A 14903-nucleotide genomic window follows, 5' to 3' on the forward strand; every position below is an offset into this window, starting at 1 on the left:
GTGCAACACACTTTACCTGCTGTCCACAGATAACTTAGTGGTTGTATGACCTTAATAACAAACCTCCCTTTAAACCCACATCCTTGTTGATCAGTAAGTGAATCATGCAAGTCATGCTCCACTGAATACAACAGTATGACCAGCATTTAGCAATCATCAATGTGTCATCAAGTAGCATTCTTCAGGAAGAACGCATTGTTATTATAAAACCTGGCTCAGAAGAAAACATACACATTATAACCAATCCCATACATCCCAGCATTCATCAGGCACTTCATACCACGGTCAAGTGTTTCTGATGGCCTCAATGCGCCATCTTGTGTTAACACACTGATATGGCAGTTAAAGCAGTTCCTACCTCATGTACAATGACAGAAAACCAGAAGTCTGAAACCCAAAGCATCTTTTTGGAGCATTTTATTACTTTTTTGACAAATATATATGAAGGTTTTCCTATTAAGGAAACATTCTTTCAAAGATAAGTTTACAGCAAATTCATTCCTGCAAAGAGACAGGAAACATCAGATATGATGGAGCTAACCATTTCTATTTGTGCCCAGTAAAACGCAAGGGTGCAATTTAATCATTAGAATCAACTGATAACAGTGACACAGAAGTCAGTATGGTCATTTCTGGTAATGAAAAACAAACAAACAAACCCAAAAAACAAGTATTTTTGAATGCTAATGGGACGTCTTTAAACATCAGTGTTATGATTTGGTGGGGTGAATTATTAGTTTTGCATCAAGGCACACAAGCATTGATAACTGTCAGTGGAGCATCATTTGTTTTCTTGATTTTTTTTTTTTTTTTTTTGCCAAGACACTGGTCCCACTTGGCAGTACAGCTGTACAAACTACAGAATAAAAACAAACCAAAAAAGCATAAGATAGGACTTTGCATGATTATAACCAAAGGGAATCTCAAAGAATTCAGATCGATAATGTACAGAGCAATATTGAGTTCAGATCTTGGGACCTCCACATGTGTCGAGTTCTTCAGTATGGTAGGGGTGACATCACACTGACGCTCACTGCTCAAACGTGCTAGCCGTTACAGAGGATGCAGCTCAGCGAAGGATCTCTTTTCCTGTTCACAAAACTCCTGTAAACTCCTCCTTCCCTGCCTGAAGTTGCTCTCCCTCCTTGAAAATGGTAAGATGACCTGAAGTCGGAGGAGAGTTTCAATGTTGCTGAAACTTCTGATGTGTGACGTCTTGAGTGTGTCGAGCACAGTAGTCGGAAGATAGCCTGCCAGAGGATCCAACCATTTCTCCTTCCATGACTTCATCTCAGAGTGAAGGGAGGCCTGATCTGGCAAGTCCTCCTTGTACAGGCGGAACACAAGACCACTAAGAATGCTGGTTTCTACTTTGGACATTGCGTAAGGCACAATCTCCAGACACCTTAAGGTATCCAACACTTTTTCTGCGAAGAGGTCATCGATTTCTGCTATTGAATGCTCTACAATTTTCATGCTTAAAGATTCTTTGTAAAACTCGCTCAACGGCTCGAGGAGCGCTGAATGCAACATCGTAATGTGGAGTTTAGACGCCAGGGCAACAGCTTCCTCAAACCACACTTTGTGATGGCTGTCAAGATCGCTCTTCAGTTTACTGAGGGATGCTTTGACATCAGGCAAGTTGTTCACAGCGAGCAACATATCTAAGGGTTTGCCCTGAAGCGACTGGCTTAGCTTTTTTGTAACAACCAAGACGTTCTTCTGTACCACCGTTGACAGAATGAACTCAAAGTTTCTGATTGCGTCAAAGAACTGAGATGCTTGTTGCTGGTTTGAAGTACTGCCCTCCACTTTCAGCTCATTCAAGCACAGCATGATTGCTTCTAGGGTATCTACAAACACCTCGTGCATGTCGTGACTCTTCTCCCAGTTCTTCATGAGCCTGTCCCTCAACTCGTTGCCCTTTCCCTCATCGCGCTGGAACACTTGAATGATCACATCTTCCAGGTTGTTCTGGCGTTTCCCGTCTTCTGTGAGCCAGTGCAACAGCTTACCGATGAGAACCGCTCCATCGGCTGCCTCTTCGGCGGGACAAGACCTAGCGAGCCACACGTTGAGAGACAAGGCAGAGCTGACAGTTCTAATGGCATGCGGGTATTTGTTAGCTATCGCTAAACTTACAGCCCTCATCTGAGCTCCCACTTCACCAACACTCAGCGAGGCCTGACCTCTACAGTACTCCATGTTGAGCCCCCACTTCTCTGACAGGGCGTTTTCGATAGCATTCGCAAGGGCGGCTGGGTCTTCGCTAAAGGGGATAAAGGCCAGTGTTTCCTCACATTGGATGTCCTCTTTGTTCAAGTACCTGATGCACAACGGGACATAGAGCTCACCGTCAATTGCAACTGCTTGCTCAGTTATAACTGTGAAGAACTGAGAGTCCCAGAGTTCCTTGAGGATTTCTTCACGTAGCTGGGGTTCGTAGAAGGACACTGCTGTTCTCGGTCCTGGAACCACCTCCAGTATCATGTCATCCTCGGCGGATTTCACCTCACCGTCTTTGGCTTTCTCTGCTACACTGGAGCCATCTGACTCTGTTGGGGCTGCTGGTTTTCTTTCAATGGCAGCTATTTAAAAGATAATTAATATTTGAATACATTTGTTAACACACAGAAATTGCTACTCTTGGTGTCTGTTAGAACTACTGTACCGATATTCTGTTGCCAATGAAGCACTTACCGCTGTCCAGCCTGTGTTTTTGCAGAAATTCCATTACCTGAAAATAAATGTGCAACCATGAGAGTTGTGTTGTGCAGATTGTTATGATGGGCAGTTTGTTTAGCAATGAAATCATCGTTTGAGCTATAAAATAGCAGCTTTTTCCAAACTGGCAAAGAGTCTTGACTTGAACATTTGGTGGGATGAATTAATGGCAGGGCTAGTTAATCAAAATGAAGAGTGTATTAAAGTTACCTGGGACAGGCATGGACTGCTCTCTGGATCAACCTCCACGCACTTCTCAATGACCTCTGGCAGCCTCGTTAGTGTTGCGCAGTGAGAGAGGAGCATCACATGATCTGTTTTGCTTCCTTTGCATACAGTGTTTCTCAACAGATCCCTCATCGAATTCAGGGTAGTCTTCATCAGATCACACTCCATACTGACACTAGGCAGGACAGCTACTAGCCTAAGCAGTAAGGTAACAGTTGGATGGCTCTTGGACTCGGGATGGACTAGTGTTTCAGCGATGGATGTTGGAAGAGCAACATCTTGGTAGTTCTCCCTCCACACGCCTGCCCAGGTGTTGAGCTCTTGTTCGGCAACTTCGGGCTCGGGTAGATCTGTAAGGTAGAGGCTGAAAGGCTTGTCTGTGGACTCGGATAGTACAGGCTGTGGATTGCAAGAAGGCAGCAACGACAGAACTGACAGAGCCTTTAGGTGGCTGTCTGAGAAGCTGTACTTCATTTCATCAATTAGACTTTGCAGAAGAGGGATGCTGAGATTTTCTCTGTAATATATTTCTGGTGATTCATAGCTGTTGGCTTCCTCTGAGAAGCACACTTGCTCTGGAGCGACCCTGGTCGCCAGCTGGAATGCTTGCTCAAACCAAGTGGAGTGCATAGCGCTAACATTTTCTAACATTTTGTTGAGAATCTCTATGATGGAGGGGATTTTTTCCACTTCACAGAGAATATCAGCAGGGTTTCCACAGCGAAAAACAGTGCTACAGTTACGAAGAGGAGCGCACGCGTTCTTCAGTATTACAAGCGTGATGATGTAATCCATATTTCTCAGAGCAGTAGACAAAACTTGTGCATGCATTGATTTGGCACCCGTGGCAGTAGAGCTCACGGCATCTAGGCAGCTAAGAACACCCTCTAATGTGTCAGCGAGTATGTCAAAAAAGTCCTCCCTCTTTTTCCACCTCGAACAACAGGTTTCTGGAATTTCCTCCAGGGCCTCCCTCGGCATATTTAAAAGCCCGTCGATAGCCTGTGCCAACTGTCTCTCCAAACTAGGAGACTCGTCAAAGAACAGCAGCAGGTCTTCTGTAACATCCAGCATTTTTGCTACCGACGGGCAAGGCACGCTTCTCGCCAGCCAATGGGCAAGGCCACAAGACTCACTGGGTGTCACAACACAAAGCGGGTAGCTCCCGAGGAATTCCAAAGACATTTTCTTCAAGCTTTGATAACCTGGGCCCAGCTGCATGAATGCCTGCCCCCGGCACTGCGACATAGGCAAACCCCAGTCTTCAGTGAGAATCTTTGCGAGGTTGTTCGCTTGTCTATCAACATGGCAGTTTTCATCGAACGGCAGAAAGCCCAGGAGCTCGACTTTTGGAGCCGACTCTCCAACGTACCTCACAAAAACAGGTAGATGGGTCTTGTCACCAATTTTAACAGCCTTGTCTGTGATGAGCGAGAAGAACGGAGATTCCTGTATTTCTTTCAGTATGACGTCTCTGATTCCATTCATGAGGAGCTTCACCATTTCGTCACTGCCTAAAGAAGATGTGTTTTTTCCGTCACATCCAAACCAGTGGCACATCCTTAGTTCCTGGATAAAAAGTTCTTGGTCTTCTTCTGAGAGCTCACAAAGAGTGCTATTCTTTTTCCCTAGTAGTGCAGCCAGCCGGAAAAGTGTTGCCAGACTCTGACGATTATCACCTTTGCTCCCATTCTCATCTGCCAGTTTCAGCTCGGGCTCCTCCATCTTGTCTGGAGATTGGGGGATTTTGAGCTCCTCAGCCTCCTCCTTTATGTAATCAACTAATAAATGAGAAAAAAACAACACAGTGACTTTGACAAGTATTAAAAACATGGCAAACCCCCTCAAAAACATAACATCAAAGTAAAAAGCATCTCACAGCAACCGTACCTTCCATATTATTTTCAGTGTTCTTGTTGAAGCTTTTGGATTCCTTATCCTGTAAGAATACCGAGGTATATTATTCCGGTGTTCATTAAAGAAATCCAAAATAAAACAAACTCTATTAAAAAACAGAAGCACATACCAGACAGATACCCTCCAAGGCTTGTGGCGTAACCTTCAAACACTGGGTCACCATGCGGTCCAAGTCTCTGCTGAAGTCCGTGCCCACCTGCAGCAGAGCCAAGCACGGTGACCTATCTTTGGGATTCGTATCCCTCAGGTACTCTTGGAACTTCTTGTGGCGCATTACAACGCCGCAGTCCTCCAGCGCTGTGCTGGGCAGCACCGACATAATCCTCAGCAGTGTGTTGATGTTCCCAAAGTACTGCATGAGTGGCAGGCGTAACGTGTGAAATATGGAGCTCGGGATGGTCACGGACGCCACTTTGGTCTTCCACGTCACTCTCCAACAGCACAGCTCGGTGAAGAAGTTGTCGGCGTCGGGCAGATCGCTGCTGTAGAGGGGCGGCTTTGATTTCAAGCTCTCAAACACGTAACTCACTGTGACTGAGCACGGGACCAGGGAGAGGAAGTTCAGAGCTTCTTTGTGGTCTTCTGAGAAATGATCCTTCACAGTATTGATCAGGTTGTCTACCAGTGGCACGCTTAGGCCATCTTTATAATAACCGACCGGCTTTATCATGCTGTCCCGTGGCAAAGAGTTCTCAGGCACTTCAATCTGCACTCTCAGACTCTGTGCCATCGCACAGGCCTCGTCAAACCAGTTTTGGTGAAACACCTTCATGTTTGTTTTCACTCGGTTCAGAGTGGCCACAATACCGCTGATCTGACAAAGCTGGGATGCAGCGGTGAACTGGTCCTTCTGGATACCAGCACTCAGCTCTCTGGTAAAAGAGGACGCGTTCTTCAGCACCACCATGGCGATGATGAAATCAAACTCCATGACCTTATGGAGAAGTGCTCCAGCTAGTTCCGATACAGACGCTTTCCATCTCTGTGGGTTGTTTTTGACTTTCTCCAGACATTCGACCAGAGGCTCCAGCATCTGCACAAACACCTCGTAAGAGTCGTGCTTCTCTTGCCAACAGGAACAGAACTTGCCCTGCAACTCCTGGACTTTTTCGTAGCTCTCTCTGAGACCAAAGTCTATCACGTGGTCGAGCTGCTTTTCTAGAGCAACGCTACTGCCAAAAAACATCAACACCTCTTCAAATGTATCCAGGGCTCTTTTAACAGCAGGCACTGGGATGGATTTTGACCACCATGTGTTGAAAGAGTAGCAAGAGCAGTGTGTGCTTATAGCCAGAGGATACTTCTCTTGCACTTTGCAAGCAAAGGCTTTCAGCTTGTAGGAAACCTCACCGGAGCCCAGGTACGCTTGACCTCTGCAATTTTTCAAATCGAGATGCCACTCCACGGTGACCATTTCCATAAGACGCTGTACCATGACATCGCATTCCAGATCCACCTCGAGGAATCCCATCAGCTCTAAGCGCATGACATCGAAACTGTCCACAAACCGCAGAAAGAGCGGAAGATGGTCTCTCTCGCCCATCTTCACAACGCGGTCAATAAACAAGGAAAAGAACGAGCTCCCCACCTCCATGAGGATTCCCTCCCTGACAACGTTCTCGCACACACTGAGAACTTCTTTCATTTCAGACTTTGTCACGTACTCGACTTCTCCATCCTGAGGAGGACACGCGTCACCGTGGAGCCTGCTTTGGCTGCTGTATGCAGAGGTCACTGCAGCCTGTAGTGCAGACTTCAGAGCTTCTCTGTCGGTTTCTGCACATTTCATCTCCACAAGCCTGTCTGCATCCATCTCTAGGTTTATGAGCTGCAGTTCTTCCTCAGTGTCCTTCTCTGCGTGGTTTCCAAAGGAAGTCACTGAAACGACAGCGACAATGGTTTCTCATTTGATCATACACCAAGTTTGCACAACAGACATTAAATTCAGTTTAGTTCCCCCCCCCCACTGTGATAGTCTTGCTCACAACCACTTAAAATACTATTTATGTGAATAATATTTATGTGAATTTGAAATATGAATGAATGTAATCAGAGTCAAGTTTTACACTTCAACCTCATTGAGTTAGTTTGGAGTCAGGGCTGTGCGATATGACCAAAATTTTTATATCCCGATATAAGACATTTATTGTCCCAACAACGATATATAATCACAAACATTTAATTTATTTATTTTTTTTTTTTTTAAAACACTCGACTTGTATGAAGTCTTCTCAGGTGGGTTCGTGTACCTGGAGTCGAGTGTTTTGACCAATGTATGAAACTACGCATTTTTAGACATAAGTTGTAACAGCCACCATTTTCTTTGTGAGTATTTATTAGGTGGCGTGCTGCGGGGAAAAGCCTGTTCTAACGTTTGAGTCTGAGGTTTATTTGGAGCACCTGACGGCTCTTTTTTTTTTGCTTCTCGTCCGTAAACTCTCTCCACACTCTTTCACGTGAATCTTGTGTAGGTGGTAGCAGAGGTTTGCCGTGTTTGAGTCTGAGGTGGGGCCGGTTTCCTGCATAATTTGCAGAGTACAGTTTTCTGGTCTGTATCAGACTTTTCATAACCAACCCATGTCCATGCTACAGAGGGAGCCCCTCGTTTAGAGATAAGGTCCTCGATTTGTTTTGACTGGTCTTTCTGTTTGTCATCATTTCAGTTTATTTTGAAAAATCTCAGCAGGATCTTCAGCTTTATTGTGAAAGGTTTATGTGGAAAATAAACAAGCGGACACAAGGTGGTTTTACCGTCGTTGTTGCTAACGACAACGCATAATAACAGTCGCTTGTCCGTCCGTAGTGTGGTTATTTTAAATATAAGGTAAAGAGAGGACTTTAGGAAATTAATTCTACAGTGACCATCAAAACGATGAAAAAAATATTGCCGTAAACAGTTTATTTTTGGGCGACCAGTTTAGTTTATTGGGCGACTGTGGCACAGGGAGTTGGGAAGCGCATCTGTAACCGGAAGGTTGCCGGTTCGATCCCCGGGCTCTCTGTCCTGGTCGTTGTGTCCTTGGGGAAGACACTTTACCCTACCGCCTACTGGTGTTGGCCAGAGGGGCCGATGGCGCGATATGGCAGCCTCGCCTCTGTCAGTCTGCCCCAGGGCAGCTGTGGCTACAACTGTAGCTTGCCTCCACCAATGTGTGAATGTGAGCATGAATGAATAATGGAATTGTAAAGCGCTTTGGGTGCCTTGAAAAGCGCTATATAAATCCAATCCATTATAATTATTATTATTTTGTGACACCATGAAACAAACGATAGCGTAATAGGAAACGACAGATGTTTTCATATTGTCATCCGATATATATCGTTATATCGAACAGGTCTATTTGGAGTCACCAAAGTTATATAGCAAACAGTTTATTTAATGTGGTTAATTTGTTTTATTACATTATGAGATTACTCTATACTCTAAACCAGCGGTCCCAACCTTTTTTGCGCCACAGACCAGTTTAATGTCGGACGGTATTTTCACAGACCGGCCTTTAAGGTGTCGCGGATAAATACAACAAAATAAAATGATACAACCAAGACAAAAACTGTGGTATTTTATAAATATAATAATAAACGCAAATTCACTGTGTAACTTTATTAGCAGCGTCCTCCTGAAATGCACCAACAACACTGAGAGTAACATCCTCCTCTCTGCTTCTTAATGCTCTCTGGTCGCTATGGTAACGCGTAAATATTTCTTTCAAAATAAGACACACAACTACAACACGGGAAAAGACCCAGGGAAACCGAGTTAACGATAAAAACTCTGAAAACCATAAATTTCACACCCGAACCTCAACTCTCGTGGCCCGGCACCAAACGACTCATGGACCAATACCGGTCCGTGACCCGGGAGTTGGGGACCGCTGCTCTAAATGATGGTGTGCATATATGGCTTATATTGTTGTGTCAGTGACTTGTGTAGGTTGCAGTAGTTATTTTCTTGGAGGAGGCTGAGCATGGAGCTGTTTCAAGTGCAGAGGCCAACCATCCTGACCGTATTTTGTTCTGAATAAAGTTCTGTTTAGTTGACTTCTTTTACTTACATTGTGCACAATGAGCACTTTTCCTATATACAGCTGCATTTAACTATATTCAATGGCACATAATGTGTGAACAACAAGCAGAAAATTATTTCATGATTTGCTTTTTCATAATCTCACCTTGTGGAGGCTTCTCTTTTGTATCATCATCCTGTAACACAAACAGGCACCAATGTGACGTCATGTCAGGATAAATAAATGATCACCACTGATTAAAGTCAGATATGACATTTGTTCGGCTTATCAACTCACCATTTTCAGCATCTGTAGGATGTCTGGGTGCTTCTGGACATACGAATCTACCATTTGTTCAACACTGAAGTGCACGTCCTGGTTAACGTACACGTACGCCATGCTGCACTGTCTTTGATCCTCTGGCGTGGCTCTCAGGTACGAGTGGCAGCGCTCCAGCACCATGTGGTATTGACCATACACGTCTGCCTCCGCGTTTACGCAGGGAACAGTTCCCAAGACCCTCAGCAAGCTCTGCACGTTCGGGTAAAATCCGATATCTGGAATCTTGAGCGTAGCAAACACAGTGGTTGGAAGAATCCTGCGCTTGCTCGCGTGCCTCCACTTCACTTCCCAGCAGCCGAGCTCTTCGTAGAACGTGTCGGGCCGCGCGAGGTTGTTCAAGTTGGCGTCTGCTACTTTATCCCTGCGGATGCTGAAATTATGGTCGGCCATGTAAGACGGCACCAACGAGAGCCATCTGAGAATCCTCACCATCTCTGTGCTGAACACTCTCTTCACCTCTGCGACGAGGTACTGCAAGATGGGCCGGCTCAGAGTTTCTCTGTAAAAGTCTTCCAATGGCGTCTCGGTCGCGTCCCCTTGAGCCATCTCCGGTTTGGTGACCTCCACTCCCAGCTTCTTCGCTCGACCGACTGCGTCTGAAAACCATTTCCTGTGGAATATTGCAAGCTCTTGTTGGTATTTGCTTACCAACTTTAAGGCATTGGAAATTGTGTACTGCAAAGTACTGCTGATGCTAATTATTCCCCTGAGACTCGAGTTGAGTATGCTCACACAGCAGAGGGTGTTCTTCAGAACAACGAGTGTCATAATGAAATTGAAATTCTTCAAAACGGGCTTGAGCTTAGCCATCTGCTCAGCAGTGTCTTCATCTACCTTTGAAATGATCTCATTGATGCAGTTCAGGAATGGCTCAAGAATTTCTAGCATGGTCTGGAAGGCATCAGTGCCGTATTCCCAGTTCCCACTAATAGCTGCCTTGATCCTGTCCACTTCCCCTTTTATGTGCCCGTATGTCATCTGGATCTTTCCCTCCAGTCGCTTGCACAGCTCTGGTGTTCTCCTGAGTAACGAGGCCACTTCCTCTACAGTGTCTGCAACCGTCTGGATGGAGGGCACGGGCATGCAGCGAATGATCCATATGTTGAAAGCGTACGGGTCGCTTGGCGACAGCACGACTTGTGGAAACTCCTGCAAAATTCGGCAAGTGAGATCTCGCATTTTCTGACACATACTCCCTGTAACGAGATAAGTGAGTCCTCTGCAGTGCTCCATTCTGAGCCCCCACTTGTTTCGCAGCTCAGACAGGAGCATGTAAAACAGATTCTCTCCATCCATGTCGCACGGCAAGAACCCGACGAGGTGCTTTTGTGGAAACCCAGCTACTGTGACGGACCTGATGAACACCGGGATCTGCTCCTTTCCTTCTATCTTGGTGACATCCTGAAGCAGAATGGAGAAGAACCTTGCCAGCCTGAGGCTGTTCTGGATCTCCTCTCGCATGAGATCTTCGCTGAACTGCAGGATCTCCTTCTTGTCGATCTTTTCCAAACAGACCTGACTGAGCGCCCACTGACCCCTCCCACCTCCGATCGGCTCGTCGGCATTGATGTTTGCACCGTTGATGCTGAATCCCGTCAGTGCCAGGATTTCCTTAAAGTAGACTTTCAGAGTCTCTTTTGCTTTGGAGGTGGCTACATCCTCTTGGGTTTGGTTTTCTTTTTGCAGTTCACTTGCTGCGCTGTTCTCTCCACATCCGCTCTCTTCTTTCGTCTCCTCCGTCACTTCTGCGGCTGTGTTTTCTTAAGCATGAGAAGACATACTGATTTCAAAAACACTAATTCAGTCAGTCAGTATTTAAAACACGAGCAAATACACTAAAATACACAAAACCTTGAGGAAATTTTAAAAAATGAATCGAAGCAGTTGCTGTACCTTTTGTCTTTTTCACAGCAGTATCATCCTCCTCCGACTAGTTTGATGAAATGGATAATTAAAGATTTTTAGGATGTTAATGTTTGATTTAAAAAACATTCCAACAAGAGCAATTCAAAGAACTGGACAGACACTTACAGGATCTCTAGCTCGCTTCCTGCTGTAGGTTGACTGATTGTTCACAGGCCTTGTGACGTCAAATATTGTTGGAACGGCATCTTCCTTTAAGACACAACTGGATGCACTCTGACAAAACAAACACGCACACAAACAAAAATATGAAGCAGACACATTCGATGCACTTCTCTGATATCAAAATGTCAAATACAGGGGCTTATAACAAAGAAATCATTATGATCTGACATTTGTAAACAAAGCTGGTTTTTGCACTTATAGTTTGAGTGGTGTTAATAAAACTGTGAAGAATCTTTTATAGTTTTATTAAGTTGCATTATGCTGAAAATCACAGATGTGCTTGCAAAAAAGCACTTGTGTTTGACATCAATAAGCTGCACAAACGCAGTATGATATTAGGCTGCCCACGTGTACCTAATGAACTGGAATTCTCTACTAGCACCTACTCGACCCACACTGAGTATCACCTCAGTGTGGGTGGGGTTGAAAGCCCTGTGACATCATTTGCATGCTACAGCCTTACAATCCCTCTGGATTCTGTTGTCAGCTAGCACAAAAACCTCTGCTTGCTTGGAACCCTGGCTGTGTAGGTACTAAAACAGTACCAGGTTCTACCACCTAATGGAAAAGCCTAAAACCCAAGTCGAGTAGGTGCAAAAGAGCCTTTTGTTTAGTTAGATGATCTTAACTGAGAGCAATGAGCAGCAGACCCACTTCTCACCTGGTGAGAGATCATAGACGGCTCAAAGTGCTTTGCACAAAGTCTGTAAAGCTTATGCAGCTGTTCAGGAGGTTCTGAAGCCAAATCTGGACGATGACAGTTCTCCAGCCATTGGTTGCAGCTGCAAAACACAAGAGGACAAAGGCGTCAGTTGTTGGAGGCACAACCAAATACTTACCGAGTAAAACTGACACCAGCGAAACACCGAACATAAACAAAAAAAACAAAAAGCCCCCAAACATCATTCGGGTTCTCAAAGCATTGAAATATCTTAGGATGTACTTAATTATGCACTGCATCCAAGCACGACCGTCACCCACCCAACTCTCCTGATGAACTTCACTCACAGTGAGCATAATGAACAGTTTGTCACAGCGCCTAAACCGTCTCTCTTACTCCTCTCAGACACACACACGTATTTGGAAAGCTCTCTTAAGGGGCACAATGAGGTTCATGATTTTATGCATTGTGGTTTAACTGAGGCCAATTCTGGAAGCAGTGGCGCGCACACACGCACACGCACGCACACACACACGTGTCGCATAGATTAATGAATTACTTAACACAGGGACTGCAGCTGCTGAGGAGGATTTGGAGTGTAGTGTTTGTTTGTTACCGTGCTACGCTCAGGCTCACCTACTGATCACAAATAAACTGGGGTCCACGTTGGGAGATGTGGCACAGTTCAGATCCCTTAGTCTAAGCAGCCCCTTACTCTTTAGCGTTATGCTGTTTACTTTCACTTCAACGTTGTTCACTGTGAAGCAGAACTATGACTGCACTGCTTGTGTTCTGGGTTTTTACAGACAGTGAAACTTACAGCCAATGCAGTTTTATTTTTTGGCTGTCTTTATTTCTTCAGAGTGCATAATTGCACTTTGCCTCACTGGTGGCACTACTGGAACAAATTAAATGAATTAAGTTGTGAATGACTGCCGTGACTGTAGCTTTGGCTGATTCACATGAGCTCGTTTCCCTCTGACACAGCCTTATTATTATTAATCTCTACTGAATTGCTTTAGTAGTGCATTATTAGCTGTTTTAACATCAGATGGGCGCTTATTGCCTCCAGCTTTGGCTTTAGTGTAAAACTCCTTTAAATATGTCTTAGACCCCATGATCTGCTAGTAGGCAGTATTTCCTCTGGCATGGAGGACTTCCTGTCCACAGACACTGTACCGTGATTCAATCAGCTAGCGTGCATCTGTCACTCAGTCACAGTCCTTATTCATTCTCGAATTTATTTGTAAGTCGGTCAACAGAGGCAGTTATGATTCACGACAACAAAAAGATAAAAGGACGGACTAGATAACCATTAATTCACAGGGCGATCACATGGACACTGCTTAAATATTGTAATATTTATACGCTACACAATGAGCTGTGATGGAAAATTACTATGGAATTGCGCAGCTTTGTGAGCAACAACCAAAAACCATCAAAAGCATTATTAATTACATGTGTTTTAATTGTGCTAAGGTAACGCGAGTCATTCTCATATTGCCGCACCGCTGGGATTGTAAGTGCTGTGCACTGATGGTGATTTAAATAGAGCACAAAAAAAAGTTTTTAACTAAGGCTTCTCAGCGTGTGTGAAATGACTGAACTTAAAGGTAATCCCAAAAAGGCCGTTTTTCACGTCGGTGTCCGTTTCTGAGGCTGAACGAGTGACCGGAGTCTTATTTCACACGGACTTTTCTTTCAGGAGTAACGTTAAGTCTGCGCCATTTTCCACCGAGTTGTGTCACTATTAGCCAACATGATGTTAGGCTAACGCCAGTGCTAACAGCCTGTAGCCAACACATTTATTCTGCATGCTCGGCGGCTCGTTTCTAGAGCTGCATCTCAATGAAATAAGCATAAGTCTTACCGCTCCGGATCCAATGGAAAGCTAAAAAGTGGAGTGGTCTTTTCGGATCCCCGCTGCTGGTAATCACAGTTCGCTGCGGCGCAGCAGTCAGTCATTTTGGATTGCAATGAAGCTAGCAAGCAAGTTAGCTAGCTTAGCTGGCGGTTGCAAGCTGGCAAGCCTACTGTGAGCAAACCTGTAGGACAGTCTACAGAGTCATGCCTTGGGCAAAACCTGCAACCGACACAGTTGACTTTCACTGTTATTCTCGCTTATTGCCTCTTTGCCAGACTAAGAACCTACTAATTCCATGCTTTCAAAAGTTGATGCTGCGTGCTGAGCCAAAGTCGCCAAAAGCGTGTTATCCCATCAACCAGGAACTAAGTGCTGCAATAAAAATATTCACCAGCAGAGGGCAGAATACCACGACCAAAGAGCATTATTGTCAAGATGACTTACTCCCTATTCTGATGTAGCCTGAAAATGCGCGTAGGAATTAAATAAAAGTAAGGTTTGTTTTGTTGGGATATACAAATAAACGAGATTTACATTCACAACTTTTGGCATGGCGTCGTTAAAATCCTCCGTATGCATCAGCTACTGGTGCAGTTCAATAAAATGTCATTACACAAACATTAAGCACAGGTGTCGTACTTTTCTTGTTCTAACTGAACACTCTTTGAATTTGACTTGGCGCTTCCTTTTCTTTGAGCACATTTGATTGTGTTTTTCATTTCAGTGATATACCTCCTGTCTGTGAAACGCCAGACAATTAATTAATTAAAATGTGGAAATGAATTATTTATGAATACACAGTTTTCCAAAATAGAAATGAATACAAATTTAACATATCCAATAATTTTAATTTTTAATTACTCAATTGTTTCTGTGCTGCATCATGAATTAATTCTACCCTTTAACCTTAGCCATCAAAGTAATCAGCCTTTGAATTGGCCTGGAGTTGTTTTTTTTAAGTCGGCGTTTGTCAGTTTAAAGTGCAGTTTGTCCTTGCATGCTCGCTAGTTCCTCTTTGGCAAGTACACTCAAGAGTCCAGACTTATGAGGACACAGCTCAGTTAGACAGCAGCCG

The 14903-nt window shown here is 44.6% G+C and overlaps 1 protein-coding gene across 1 annotated transcript; it reads right to left on the reverse strand.

The window, feature by feature from the left end:
* Nucleotides 1-401: 401 nt before the first annotated feature.
* On the reverse strand, nucleotides 402-14220 carry si:dkey-250d21.1 (uncharacterized). Its single transcript, XM_003458978.5, has 11 exons — nucleotides 13835-14220; nucleotides 11965-12085; nucleotides 11247-11354; nucleotides 11109-11145; nucleotides 9171-10975; nucleotides 9039-9069; nucleotides 4979-6747; nucleotides 4843-4891; nucleotides 2935-4733; nucleotides 2701-2737; nucleotides 402-2588 (listed from the first exon to the last, which is right to left on the reverse strand). Exons 1-11 carry the CDS (start codon nucleotides 13927-13929, stop codon nucleotides 1054-1056), a joined length of 7386 nt encoding a protein of 2461 aa, XP_003459026.1. The 5' UTR covers nucleotides 13930-14220; the 3' UTR covers nucleotides 402-1053.
* Nucleotides 14221-14903: the final 683 nt, after the last annotated feature.

The sequence above is a fragment of the Oreochromis niloticus genome, linkage group LG10, assembly GCF_001858045.2.
Source record: "Oreochromis niloticus isolate F11D_XX linkage group LG10, O_niloticus_UMD_NMBU, whole genome shotgun sequence".
NCBI classification, from domain to species: domain Eukaryota; kingdom Metazoa; phylum Chordata; class Actinopteri; order Cichliformes; family Cichlidae; genus Oreochromis; species Oreochromis niloticus.

What these genes read in the sequence shown, in the direction of transcription:
- si:dkey-250d21.1 (XM_003458978.5), bottom strand. Translation starts at nt 13,929, where the DNA reads ATGACTGACTGCTGCGCCGCAGCGAACTGTGATTACCAGCAGCGGGGA. An exon ending in TTTCCATTGGATCCGGAGCG is followed by an intron (nt 12,086 to 13,834) that starts GTAAGACTTATG and finishes TGTGTTTTGCAG; the next exon opens with CTGCAACCAATGGCTGGAGA. An exon ending in TGCTGTGAAAAAGACAAAAG is followed by an intron (nt 10,976 to 11,108) that starts GTACAGCAACTG and finishes CTCATGCTTAAG; the next exon opens with AAAACACAGCCGCAGAAGTG.